At 45.0% G+C, this 13,319-nt stretch overlaps 1 protein-coding gene across 8 annotated transcripts in view; it reads right to left on the bottom strand.

Moving 5' to 3' along the window:
• The window catches only part of pacsin3 (protein kinase C and casein kinase substrate in neurons 3), a 106,848-nt gene that overhangs the window by 46,056 nt on the left and 47,473 nt on the right, over nucleotides 1-13,319 (bottom strand). For all 8 annotated transcript variants that reach the window (XM_072272137.1, XM_072272139.1, XM_072272138.1 and 5 more), the window contains exons 2-3: nucleotides 5,448-5,537; nucleotides 3,207-3,363 (exon numbers count right to left, since the gene is read on the bottom strand). In XM_072272137.1, the coding sequence (XP_072128238.1) occupies nucleotides 3,207-3,363; nucleotides 5,448-5,492 (202 nt within the window). In that variant the 5' untranslated portion in view covers nucleotides 5,493-5,537. The remainder of the gene's footprint in view (nucleotides 1-3,206; nucleotides 3,364-5,447; nucleotides 5,538-13,319) is intronic.

The raw sequence follows: 13,319 nt of genomic DNA, 5'->3' as shown, positions 1-13,319 counted from the left end.
TTACCAGGTACTCCATCGGGACCTTTCACCTCGCGAGAGTTCACTCTCTTTAAAGACAGCCTGATGTTGGCCTCCGAGACAGAGATCACAAGGTCACCGGGTGCAGCAGGGATCTTCACAGCATTAGTTATATTCTCCTTTCAAAGTGGGCATAGGAGGCATTGAGTTCATCTGGTAGTGAAGCATCGCTGCCACTCATGCTATTGGGTTTCGCTTTGTAGGAAGTAATGACTTGCAGACCCTGCCAGAGTTGCCATGCATCCGATGTCACCTCCAACCTTGTTCGAAATTGTCTCTTTGCCTTTGAAATAGCCCTCTGCAAATCAGACCTGGTTTTCTGGTACAGACCTGGGCTGCCAGACTTGAATGCCACAGATCTAGCCTTCAGCAGATGACGTACCTCCTGGTTCATCCATGGCTTTTGGTTTGGGAATCTACAGAAAATTTTTAAATGAAGTCGGTAACAACAGCAGCATACACATCCAGGTTCAAAGGTGAATCCCTGAGTACAGTCCAGTCCACCAGTTCAAAGCAGCCCTGTAGGTGCTCCCGTGCTTCCCTTGTCCAAACCTTCTTGGTCCTCACTGCTGGTGCTGCAGTCTTCAGTCTCTGCCTATACTCAGCGAGTAGAAGTACAGCCAGGTGATCAGACTTCCCAAAGCATGGGAGTGGGATGGCACAGTAAACATTCTTGATAGGGGTGTAACAGCGGTCCAGTGTGTTGATTCCTCTGGTACTAACAGGTGATCTGTTGATAGCAATAATTGAGTGATTTTTTTCAGACTGGCCTGGTTAAAATCCCCCAAAATGATGGTGAAGGCGTCAGGGTGTGCTGTTTCGTACATGTTAATCCCATTGCTCAGATCATCTACAGCCTGATTGACATTGGCCTGAGGTGGAATGTACACCGCTACCAAAATGATCGCGGAAATCTCCTGTGACAGGTAAAATGGATGGCACTTAATTGTGAGATACTCCAGGTCTGATGAGCAGAATTGGGCCAGCACTGATACATTTATGTACCAAGAGGAGTTGATCATGAGACATGCACCTCCACGTCTGCTTTTTAGAGACTCGACAGTCCTATCCTGTCTGTGTATAGTGAACCCATCAATCTGCATTGCTGTGTCTGGTACAGAATAGGTTAACCAGGATTCCGAGAAACAAAGTACGTGTGTGGTCATAACGTCCCTCTGACACAGCACACTAACTTCAAGATCGTCTATTTTATTTACTAGAGACTGCACATTTCCCAGCAAGATCCCTGTTCTCTTAAATGCACCTGTATCCCTGACCAGCAGCCATGTTTCCTATCAGAAAGCTTCTTCCACAATTGTCATTGTTTCCATTGGTTTGAAGCAGCGATAGTTTATTCAATCGCATTAAGGCATCTTTATTAACTGTACAGACCTTGGAAAGAGTTACGATTCTCAGCTGTAACAGGAATATTTAATCATATCCATCGACCTGTGCTGCATGAGATTGCTGTCCTCAAGGTGCCCCTGAAGTAATCTTTACTGATGCTATCAGTTTATACACCAGTGAACTAATAATGAATTGGGCTCATTATTAAATTCTACAGGCTTGTTATCTCTCTTATTAAATCTTGTAATGTTTTTACTGCAGTTCACCTCTCCCTCATTTGTAAGTGAACAATCTCAAATACAACATAACATCGCCACAGTAGGTCTACAATGGTCAATGGCTCTCCATGCGGCCTTGGGTCGCCTGGACAATACAAATACCTATGTCAGGATGCTGTTTATCGACTACAGTTCAGCATTTAACAACATCATTCCTACAGTTCTGATCAAAAAGCCCCAGAACCTTGGTCGCTGTACCTCCCTCTGCAACTGGATCCTCAACTTCCTAACCGGGGGGGGGGGGAAATCACAATCTGTACGGATTGGAGACAACATCTCCCTCTCGCTGATGATCAACACTGGTGCACCTCAGGGATGTGTGCTTAGCCTCAGGGTGTGTGCTTAGCCCACTGCTCTACTCTCTCTCCACCCATGACTGCGTGGCTAGGCACAGTTCAAATGCCATCTATAAATTTGCTGGTGACACAGCCATTGTTGGTAGAATCTCAGATGGAGATGTGAGGACGTACAGGAGTGAGATATACCAGCTGGTTGAGTGGTGACACAGCAATAATCTTACACTCAACGTCGGCAAGACCGCAGATCTGATTGTGGACTTCAGAAAAGGTAGGATGAGGGAGCACAAACCAGTCCTCAGAGAGATCAGAAGTGGAGAGAGTAAGCAATTTCAAGTTCCTGGGTGTCAATATCTATGAGGATCTGACCTGGTCCCAACATACCAATGCAGCTACAATGAAGGCACAACAATGGCTATATTTCATTAGAAATTCGAGGAGATTTGGTTTGTCACCTAAAACACAAATTTCTACAGATGTACTGTGGAGAGCGTTCTGACTGGCTGCATCACCGTCTGGGGGGGAGGTGGGGGGTGTCTACTGAACAGGACAGAAGCAAGCTGCAGAAGGTTGTAAACCCAGTCAGTTCCATCACAGGGACCAGCCTCCTCAGTACCCAGGACATCTTCAAAGAGCGATGCCTCAAAAAGGCGCATCCATCATTAAGGGCCCCCATCCCCAGGTCATGCTGTGTTGCCACTGCTACCATCAGGAAGGTACTTCCTGTAACTCAGTGTCTGCTCTCTGTTATTGCACTGCTGATACACGGTCAACAAATCTCACAGCGAATGGTGCTGATATTAAACCCAGTTCTGATTCTGAGAAAGTGCAGGGGAAATTGATGAGGATGCTGCCGGGAGGGAGAGGTTAGTGATACAATTGTTTACTTTGGAACAGAGGAAACTTTGGAAAAGTTTGAAAATCAGCCTCATGCCTGGACAGTGTGGATAAAAGAGCTTCATTTGCTTTATCAAAGTAAATCATCAAGGGAGATGACTTGAGGAGAAATATTCACAGGGAGCAGATGAAAGAGATCTGAAAATCACTGACTGAATGAAAGGGCAGTAGAGACAGACGTACTCCACATTTATTACAGGACTGAGGGAGGTAGAGATAAAGGGGCAAGGGGATAGCAGAAGCAAAGGGTTCAGAATTTCTGGACAGGCCATCCAGAAGGATGGGGGTGTGAGAGTGTGCACGGGATAAAGGAGTGGGTGTGAGCAGCTGGGGACAGGTTGGACTGGTAGTGGAGTACAAGGTCTCTTACCTTTCTCCACTATGGTTTTCCATTTCTTGGACCAGCTAGACAGCTGCTGGGCGTACTGCTTCTCGATCCTTGCCCTTTCTTGGAAGCAGCTGAGCAGTTCATTGCAGAGACGGTTCCCATCATCGATTCGTTTCACCGTTCTGCTGTACTGTCCAACCTTTGGGGAGAGGTCGTAAACAAGAGGTGAGAGAGTTTCCAGTGCCATTCTGGAAAGAGTACTGAGGTAGGAGGATTGCAAAGAGAAGTCAGAGCACAGAGCCACTGGTTTCCGAGCTCGTGGGTAAGGAACTTCAGGACAGTGCATGCTGGCCAGAATGGTCAGGACATGAGGGAACAAGGGAAGGAGCACATTGAAAGGTTGGAAGTGCTCAAGAGGGGAATAGATAGAGACTGTTTACATCTCTCCATAGACGCTGCCCAACTTCCTCAGTTCCTCCAGCGTTTCAGGTGGCCACGTTAAGGATGAGAAGCATGAATCTGACATTCAAGGAGAACGAATGTTGCAGAGGGAAGTACAGAGTGGGGGCCAGGCCCAGGGTGATGAAGGTAATGGGGTGGGGCATCAGTAAATGGCAAGTAACCAGATCAAAGAATGAACTCCCAGTGCAGGAGCTGACTGGATGGGAATAGATGTTGGTCAGGAGCTTAAGGCTTCTAGGTTTCTGCCCAAACACCTTGAAAACAGCAACTCACCGTGAGAGAGGGCTGCAAGCACTGGGCGCCCTCTGCACTGCATTCAAGGGGTGATCTGTTGGCAGAAGCCCCGGCATCCATTTGGAAGGGTACAACAAACACCGTGGAACACCAACCCCAGACTCTGCCTTAAATATACCCATTGACCTGGGCTGCACAGCCATCTGTGGCAAAGAATTCCACTGATTCACCACCCTCTGGCTAAAGATATTTTTTCCTCTCATCCCTGTTCTAAATGGAAATCCCTCAATTCTGAGGCTGTGCCCTCTGGTCCTGGGCTCCCCACTATAGGAAATATCCTCTCCACATCCACTATCTAGACCTTTTAATGAGTGGTTTCAATGAAATTCCACCCCCCCCCCCCCCCCACATTCTTCTAAACTCCAGTGAGTACAGGTCCAGAGCTATCAAACACTCTTCACATGTGAATCCTTTCATTCCAGGGATCATTTTCATGAACCTCCTCTGTATCCTCCCCAAAACCAGCACATCCTTTCTTAAATAAGAGGCCCAAAACTGCTAACGATACTCTAAGTGTGGTCTCAACATTACATCCTTGCTTTATGTTCTAGTCCTGTTGAAATAAATGCTAACATTGCATTTGCCTTCTTTACCGCCGACTCAGCCTACCAGAAAACCTTCAGGGAATCCTGCATGAGAACTCCCAAGTCCTTTTGCACCTCCAATTTTTGAATTTTCTCCCCATTTGCAAAATAGTCCACACATTTATTCCTTCTGCCAAAGTGCAATGCCGCACACTTCTCTACACTATATTCCATCTGCCACTTCTGTATAACCATATAACAATCACAGCACGGAAACAGGTCATCTCGGCCCTTCTAGTCCATGCCGAACTCTTACCTAGTCCCACCGACCTGCAATCAGCCCATAACCCTCCATTCCTTTCCTGTCCATATATCTATTCTCTGTCTGTTCCCCCAATCTGTCCAAGTCCTTCTGCAGACAACCTGCTTGTTCAACACTACCTGCCCTCCACCCATCTGCAAATTTGGCCTAAGCCATCAATTCCTTCATTCAAATTATTGGCATACAATGTGAAAAGAAGCTGGCACAACAGCAACCCCTTTGGTACACTGCCAGCCACCAGCAGCCAACCAGAAAAGGCCCCGTTTATTCCCACTTTCTGCCTTCTACCAATCTTCTATTCATTCTAAAGCCTTCCTGTAATACCACAGGCTCTCATCTTGTTTAGCAGCCTCATGTGCAGCACCTTGTCAAAGGCCTTCTGAAAATCCAAACAACATCCACTGACTCTCCTTTGTCTATCCTACCTGATATTTCCTCAAAGAATTCCAGATTTGTCAGGCAAGATTTGCCCTTTATAAAATCATGCTGACTTCGGCCTGTTTTATCATGTTGCTCCAAGTATCCCAAAAATCATCCTTACCAACACCTTCCCAGCCACTGAAGTCAGACTAACCAGCCAATAATTTCCTTTCTTAAAGAGTGGAGTGACATTTATAAGGGACGGACCAGGAGAATCTGGTTAAGTCAAAAGGACAACAGAGTCACAGGACCATCACTGACCTCCCAGAAGCTCTCGCCCGTTCCACCTTCCCTCGGCACCGACATGGCCGCAGTTCCTTTGCAGCACAGAATTTTGGCGACTTTTTATTCCTGTGGGTGGAGGAAAAAAAGCCATGAACTGAAGCAAAGCACAACCTCACAAGTGGCCAGGAGGGCACAGGAGGGCACTCCCTGTCAGCTGAGGCACAGTAAAGCTGACCACACAGACTTGGTCTGCCCCCACAGCAAAACTCCCAGATCTGCAGATTCGCACAACCTGGGAGAAACAGGCTGGAGGAGGAATTATGTATCTGAGAATAACTTGGAGCAGTCACGAAGCTGAAGAATGATATACTAAACTGGAACAGATTGCAGGTAATGGAGGGGGAGTGAATTTTGGTGATCACCCATTTTCCTACAGTGTAGGAGAACACGGCTCATGGAGGCTTTGCCAACTCTCAGAGCATCTCCATCAGTCCCATTCCCCCATTTATTGCCCTGCATTGTCCTGCTTGAACATATCGTGTGGAGTACATTGGAACAAAGATCACAGGAGCAGGGGTTGGCCATTTGGCCTGGTTCCACCATTCATCAGAATCATACCCGCCTTCTCCCCATATCCTTTCATCCTGCTCACATTGAGAAATACACCTTCCTCTTTCTTGAACTTCAATAACTTGGCCTCCTCTGCTTTGCGTGGCAGAGAATTCCACCAGTTCATCAACATGGGAGTGAGGAAATTTCTCTTGCTCTCAGTTTCAGGTGACATCCCCACTTCCCAAGGAGAAGGACTCTCTTACCATTGGGAACATCTGGTTCTGTTAGAATATTATAGGTTTATAAGAGATTCAAGTTCAACTCAATTTATTGTCATTCAATCGTACACATATACTGCCAAAAAAAGCTACGCTCCTCTGGACCATAATGCAGTAGATATAACTGACACACAAAGTATTATTACCACAAAAGAATCAATAGTAAGGTACACTTACAACACAAATTATAAAATAAACACCACAATGCTGCTGGCGCTTCATACACAGTGAGGCCTGGCTGGTGACAGGGAGTTCAGTAGCTGTTTTCCATCCTAATGCTCCGGTACCTCCTGCCTGATGGTTGAGGGTCAATGAGATTGTTGGACGAATGGGAGGGATTGTTGACAATACTAAGGACCCTGCGTATGCAGCGCTCTGAATAAATATCTCCGACGGGTGGAAGAGAGACCCCAGTGACCCTCTCAGCAATCTTTTGTAGGAACTTGTGGTCAGATCCTCCCCAATTCCCCTGCACTCCAGTGAACAAAGGCTCACCCAACCAAACCTCACCTCACCTCATATATCAGCCCTGCCATCCTGGGAATCAGCCCAGTAAATCTTTGCTGAACTGCCTCCACAGTAAGGGGATCCTTCCTCGAGCAGAGAGAACAAAACTGTACACACAGCTCCAGAGGGTCCCATCAAAGCCCTGTACAGCTGTAGCAAGTCATCCTCGCTCCTGTACACAAATACTCGAGCAATTAAGGCCATTACTTTATTAGCCTTCCTAGCTGTTTGCCACACCTGAACACAAGTTTTCAGTATTTTTTAATTACTGAATGCTAGGAATACTCAGGTCAGGAAGTATCTGTGGAAAGAGAAACAGAGGGGTTCAAGGCCCTTCATCAAAACTGGGAAAAGTGTGAGAATAAGTTGCTTTCAGGTACAGATAAAGGGGTGAGTAGAAGAAAGTGAGCATCTCTGACAGCGCAGGACTAAAGGAATAAACGCTAACAGCAAGACACCTTTCTTTCTTTGTTTACATGGCTGGAATTTCTGGAAGCAATTCGGAAGGCACGGAATAAATACATCCTAAAGAGGAAGTCGTATGGGCAAGATGACACAACTGTGGCTAGCAAGGGAAGTCAAAGCCAGCGCAAGAGCCAAAGAGGGCCTACAGTAGAGCAAAAATTAGTGGGAAGCAAGAGGATTGAAAAGCTTTTAAAGAGACGCAACTAAAAAAAGTCATTATGGAACAGATAATTTTGTACAATAGCTGGAATACAATAATGTTAAAGAGTTTCTAAAGTTTCTTCAGATACATAAAGTGTAAAAGAGAGGCCAGAATGGATATCGGGCTGCTGGAAAATGATGCTGGAGAGGTACTAATGGGAGACAAGGAAATGGCAGATGAACAGAATTGAGATTTTGCATCAGCTCACTATGGAAGAGGCTGGCAGTATGGTGGAAGTTCCAGGTGTCAGGGGTCAGAAGTGTGTGAAGCTACCATTACCACAGACAAGGTTCTTGGGAAACAGAAAGATCTGAAGGTAGACAAGTCTACTGGACTAGATGTGTACATTCCAGGGTTCTGAAAGAAGTAGCTGAAGAGATTGTGGACACATTCTACAAAGAGGAGTAATGATCTTTCAAGAATCACTGGAATCTGGAATGGTTCTGGAAGACTGGAAAATTGCAAATGTCATACCACTCTTCAAGGGAGAGAAACAAAAGAAAGGAAATCATAGGCCACTTAGTCTGACCTCAGTGGCTGGGAAGATGTTGGAGTTAATTATTAAGGATAATTTTTCAGGATACTTGGAGGCACATGATAAAATAGGCCATAGTCAGCATGTTTTCCTCAAGGGAAAATCTTGCCTGACAGATCTGTTGGAATTCTTTGAAGAAACAACAAGCAGGATAGACAAAGGAGAATCAGTTGATGTTGTGTACTTGGATTTTCAGAAATCCAAGGTGCCACAAGCTATGGGCCTATGGTATTACAAGAAAGATTCTAGCATGGATAAAGCAGTGGCTGATTGACAGGAGGCAAAGAGTGGGAATAATGGGAGTCTTTTCTGGTTAGCTGCAGTGACTAGTGGTGTTCCACAGGGGTCTGTGTTGGGACCGATTCTATTTGCGTTATATGTCAATGACTTGGATGATGGAATTGATGGCTTTGTTGTGAAGTTTGTGGTGATATGAAGATAGGTGGAGGGGCAGGTAGTTTTGAGGAAGTAGAAGCTACACCAGACAAAGTACTTCCGGTCAAGATGTCGCCAGTGAACAATTCCACAGGCGACATCTTCCAGATAGCCAATCATTTCAGATTTTTTATGCCTCCTTAATTTTGTTTTTGAAACTGTTGGAGCCCATGAGTTACAGTCAGTAGTTCGATTGAGTGAGTTAGCACTCTGCTGTCCATGAGAAAACTCCAGGAGAGAAATACGAGCACGAGCTACCCCAAGGAGGAGCTCAGAGACGACATGTGGGGCCAGGATTGACTACATTTCTCACTGATTAAAGTGACAAGGAAGATTGAAACATTGAGCAAATGCAGAGGAGAGCAAGTTGCTTCGTCTTGGAGGGGCCGCTGGGTCCCAATGCTCTTGGAGATGTTATCAAAATTCTGAGATTTATGGATTGGACTGTCGTTCATTTTGTTCTCTTTCAGTTCAACTTTTTTTTGTGTTCTCACTCATTCTTCCTTGTTGCTGTTTGGCAGGCTGGGAGTTTGGGGTTTTCTCCAAGTGGGTGATCTGTTAGTTTTTGAGGTAGGGGTGGGGGAGGGTTGCACATTTTTGTTTCCTTTTCTTTTTATGTGGGGGCATGATTGATGTCTTTCTTTCAATTACTTATATGGTTTTCTGTATTCAATGGCTATCTGGAGAAGACAAATCTCAGTTGTATTCTGTATATATACTTCGATAATAAAATGAATTTTTGAACCTTTGAAGAACTTGGATAGATTAGGAGAATGGGCAAACAAGTGGCAGATGGAAAACAGTATCAGGAAGTGAATGGTCTTGCACCCTGGTAGAAGTAATGAAAGGGTTGACTATTTCCTAAATTGACAGAAAATACAAAAATTAGAGGTGCAAAGGGACTTGTACAGGATTCCCTAAAAGTTAATTTCCAGGTCGAGTCTGTATGAGGAAGGAAAATGCAATATTAGCATTCATTTCCAGAGGACTACAATATAAAAGTAAGAATGAAATATTGAAGCTTTATAAAGGCTGAAACTGGAGAGGGTTCAAAGGAGGTTCACGAAAATGATTCCAGGATTCACCATCTTGTTATATGAAGAGTGTTCCATGACTCTGGGTCTGCATTCATTGGAGTTTAGAAGAATGAGGGATGTCCTCATTGAAACCTATCGAATGGTGAAAGGTCTTGACAGGATGGATACGGAGAGGGTGTTTCCTATACTTGGATAGTCTAGGACTAGAGGACACAGCCTCAGAGTAGAGGGGCATCCTTTTACAATGGAGAGAGGAGGAATTTCTTTAGCCAGACAGTGGGGGTCTGTGGAATTCATTGCCACAGGTGGCTGTGGAGGTCAAGTCATTGGGCACATTTAAGGCAGAGGTTTATAGATGAAGGGATACGGAATGAAGGCAGGAGATTGGGGCTGAGAGAGGTGGAACAGACTTGATGGGCCAAATGGCCTAATTCTGCCCCTATATCTTAGTTTCGAGTTAAACCATAACCTGCATTCTCTCATTCCCAGTTCTCATCATCTTTTAGGAAGGGAATTTCTGCACCACAGCACCACTCTGTTCGGGTTGAAGTGGTGACCCTGAGCTTCCAGTCTCCGATCACTTTAACTGTCCATCCCATTAGCACTCTGACTTCTGTATTTGGCCTGCTACAGTTAACAAGTTCTTTGTGTGCAAGGACACCCAAGTCCCTCTGTATTAGTGGGGATTGTAGGAATTTTCTACACGAATGGTTCCATTTTCATAAAAGAGGCAGAAATAACCTCCTACATACATTAGGGAATTTTGTCTCTACCAAGTGAGAGGGACTGAAGGTAGGTATGTAATGCAAGGGAGTCAATGGGACTTACTGCCATCAAACCCCCAGGCCCAATAATCCCAGAACACCGATGGAACTGACCATGTCAATAGTAATGCATTGGGAACATCTCCCAAAATACTTTGGACACTTGAGCAGCTGAACGTGAGGAGCACGTCAACACGTACCTGAGGAATGACTTGGATTCACTCCAACTTGCCTACCAGCACACCAGGTCAACAGCAGACGCCATTTTACTCAACCCTGGAACATCTGGATAGTAACGATGCATTCATCAAGATGCTCTTCATTAACTACAGCTCTGCACAAAACACCATTAGCTCCTTAAAACTGATCAATAAGCTCCAAGACACAGGCCTCAATAAGTCCTTGTGTGTGCAACTGGATCCTCAATTTCCTCACTTGCAGACTCCAGTCAGTGTAAAACCCTCCCCAACATCGAGCACGTTTAAAAGAAGCACTGTGACAAGAAAGCAGCATCCACCATCCAGGCCATACTCTCTTCTCACTGCTGCTACTGAGGAGATATGGGGCCTTGGGTCTCACAAGACTAAGTTCAGAAATAATTATTACACTTCAACCATCAGGCTCCTGAACCAGAATGGGCAACTTCATTCACCTCAATTCTAGACTATTCCACAACCTATGGACTCACTTTCAAGGACTCTACACTCACGTTCTCAGTATTATTATTGTTTTTGTGATTATACAGTTCATCTTTTTATGCACATTGGTTGGTTGCCTGCCTGCCTTAGTGTGTAGTTTTTCAATGACTCTATTATATTAGAAGAGAAGCAAGAAAGAATAAAAAATAAGTTACCTCTAATAGTCTAAGAGGAGGGGGTCATTACTTTCCCGGTTACAGGTTGACTCATTATAGAGCCTAATGGCCAAGGGTAAGAATGACCTCACATAGTGCTCTTTGGAGCAGCGCAGTTGTCAGCCTATTACCAAAAAGTGCTCCTCTGTTCAGCTAAAGTGGCATACAGAGGGTGAGAAACATTGTCCAGGATTGCCAGGGTTTTCCGTAGGGCCCTTTGTACTACCACAACCTCCAGTGTGTCCTATAACAAGGCCAGACTTTCTAATTCGTTTATTGAGCCTGTTGGCATCACCCATGTTGATGCCATTGCCCCAGCACACCACCAGAAAGAAGATTGTACTGGGGATAACAGACAGGTAGAGCATGTAAAGGAGAGGCCTGCGTACTCCAAAGGACCTCATCTCCTCAGGAAGTAGAGGTGACTCTGGTCTTTTTCGTACACAGCCCATGTGCTGTTGCTCCACTCAAGTCTTTCATCCAGGTGCACCCCCAGGTACTTGTAGGTCCTCATCATCAATAGTAACAGGGAGCAGTGCAGGCTTAAGCCTGATTTGTACTTCTGCGTCAACATGACGCCGTAAGTACTGCGTCGCCGCAAACCCTACGCAAAGCCGACGCGGATCCCTACGCCAGAGCCTGCGTTGCTGCGACGCACACCTCTCCCAAAATGTAACTGCACGTAACCAGACTGTAAGATCTGTGATTGTTCCGCTCGGTATCATCGCATGTCATCCTACGCTGCAGTAGCTTCCCATTGGGTGACTGAAGGGCAGGGAAGGAACTCTGGCTGCAATGCTTTCCATAAAGCTTTACAGACCTCCGAAATTATGGAGGAAACATTTTGCTTTTATGAAAAAAGACGCTCACTTCTTGTTTACCCTGAGAAAGACTACCATGACTATGAAGCCCTGCATGGGCAGGTGTGTGAGCATGCGTGACGTGCGCAAATTGCAGAGCGATGCAGACACACCAACGCACAAGTATAAATGCTCACAAAGCGCGTAAGTCACCTGCGTAGGTTATGGCGTCGAGTTAACGCAGAAGTATAAATCAGGCTTTAGTCTTCTGAAAGTCCATCACATGTTCTATCAGCCTGTGGTAGTACAAAGGGCCCTACGGAAAACCCTGGCAATTCTGAACAATGTTTCTCACACTCTACAAGCCACCTTGACTGAACAGTGGAGCACTTTTTAGTAATAGACTGACAACTGTGCTACTCCAAAGAGCACTATACAAGGTCATTCTTCCCATTGGCCATTGGGCTCTATAATGAGTCAACCTATAGCTGGGGAAGTGATGACCCCCCCCCCCCCCACCTGTTAGACTGTTGTGGTAACTTATTTTTTATTCTTACTACTTCTCTTCTGATATTTATATCTGTACAATTGTAATGGTACTGTGACACTGTAATTTCCTTTGGGATCAATAAAGCATCTACGTCCTTTGTCTTACTGATGTTGAACTGCAGATGATTCAGCTCGCACCATTTGACAAAGCCCTCCACCCTGTATTCATTCTCCCGTCCTCCCTTTATACACCCAACTACTGCTGAGTTATCAGATATATTATGACAGATATCTACTTTGATAATAAAATTTACTTGTATTTTGAGTTTTGCTGTATAGATTAGATTAGATTGAAGAACAAAATTAATCCTAATATTAAAAAATAAAGAGGGTGGTGCAAGTGTGGAACTAGCTGCCAGCAGAAGTGGTGGATGTGTGTTTGATTGTAACTTTGGATAAGTGAATGGATAGGAAAGGTAAGGAGGGCTGTGGCCCAGTTAATGGGAGACCTTGGTGACGTATAAAAGATTGAGGCACAGATAGAGTAAAAGCTGGTATCTTTTCCCATGGTTAAAATATCTAATACAATGCAAATGCACAAGGCTTAAACGGTAAGTTTCTAGTTAACAGTGCTGTTGACAGTGAAGAAGCTTATCGTAGATCACAGGGGCTCTTCATCAGTTATGGAAGTGGGCTAAGGTGTGACAAATAGATTTCAATACCGATAAGTGTGAGGTGATGCATTTTGGAAATGAACACCAGCTGAAAATGTAGGTTAAGGATGGAAGGCCATTAGGGGCAGTAATGGAAGACAGGGATTTGGGAATACAGCTGAGAGTTGTTACAGATCAACAGGGTAGTGAAAAAAGGTGTTTGGCTCACTGGCCTTCATTCAGGGCATTGTGTATATGAGTTGGAATATTATATTGCAACTGTATAGACCATTGGAGAACTGTGTACAGCTTTGGTTGTCTGCTATAGGAAAGGTAGT

This window comes from Mobula birostris, chromosome 11 (genome assembly GCF_030028105.1).
Source record: "Mobula birostris isolate sMobBir1 chromosome 11, sMobBir1.hap1, whole genome shotgun sequence".
Taxonomy (NCBI): Eukaryota; Metazoa; Chordata; class Chondrichthyes; order Myliobatiformes; family Myliobatidae; genus Mobula; species Mobula birostris.
Note: the sequence above shows the minus strand (reverse complement) of the source record. Positions and strands in the feature narration are given on the sequence as shown.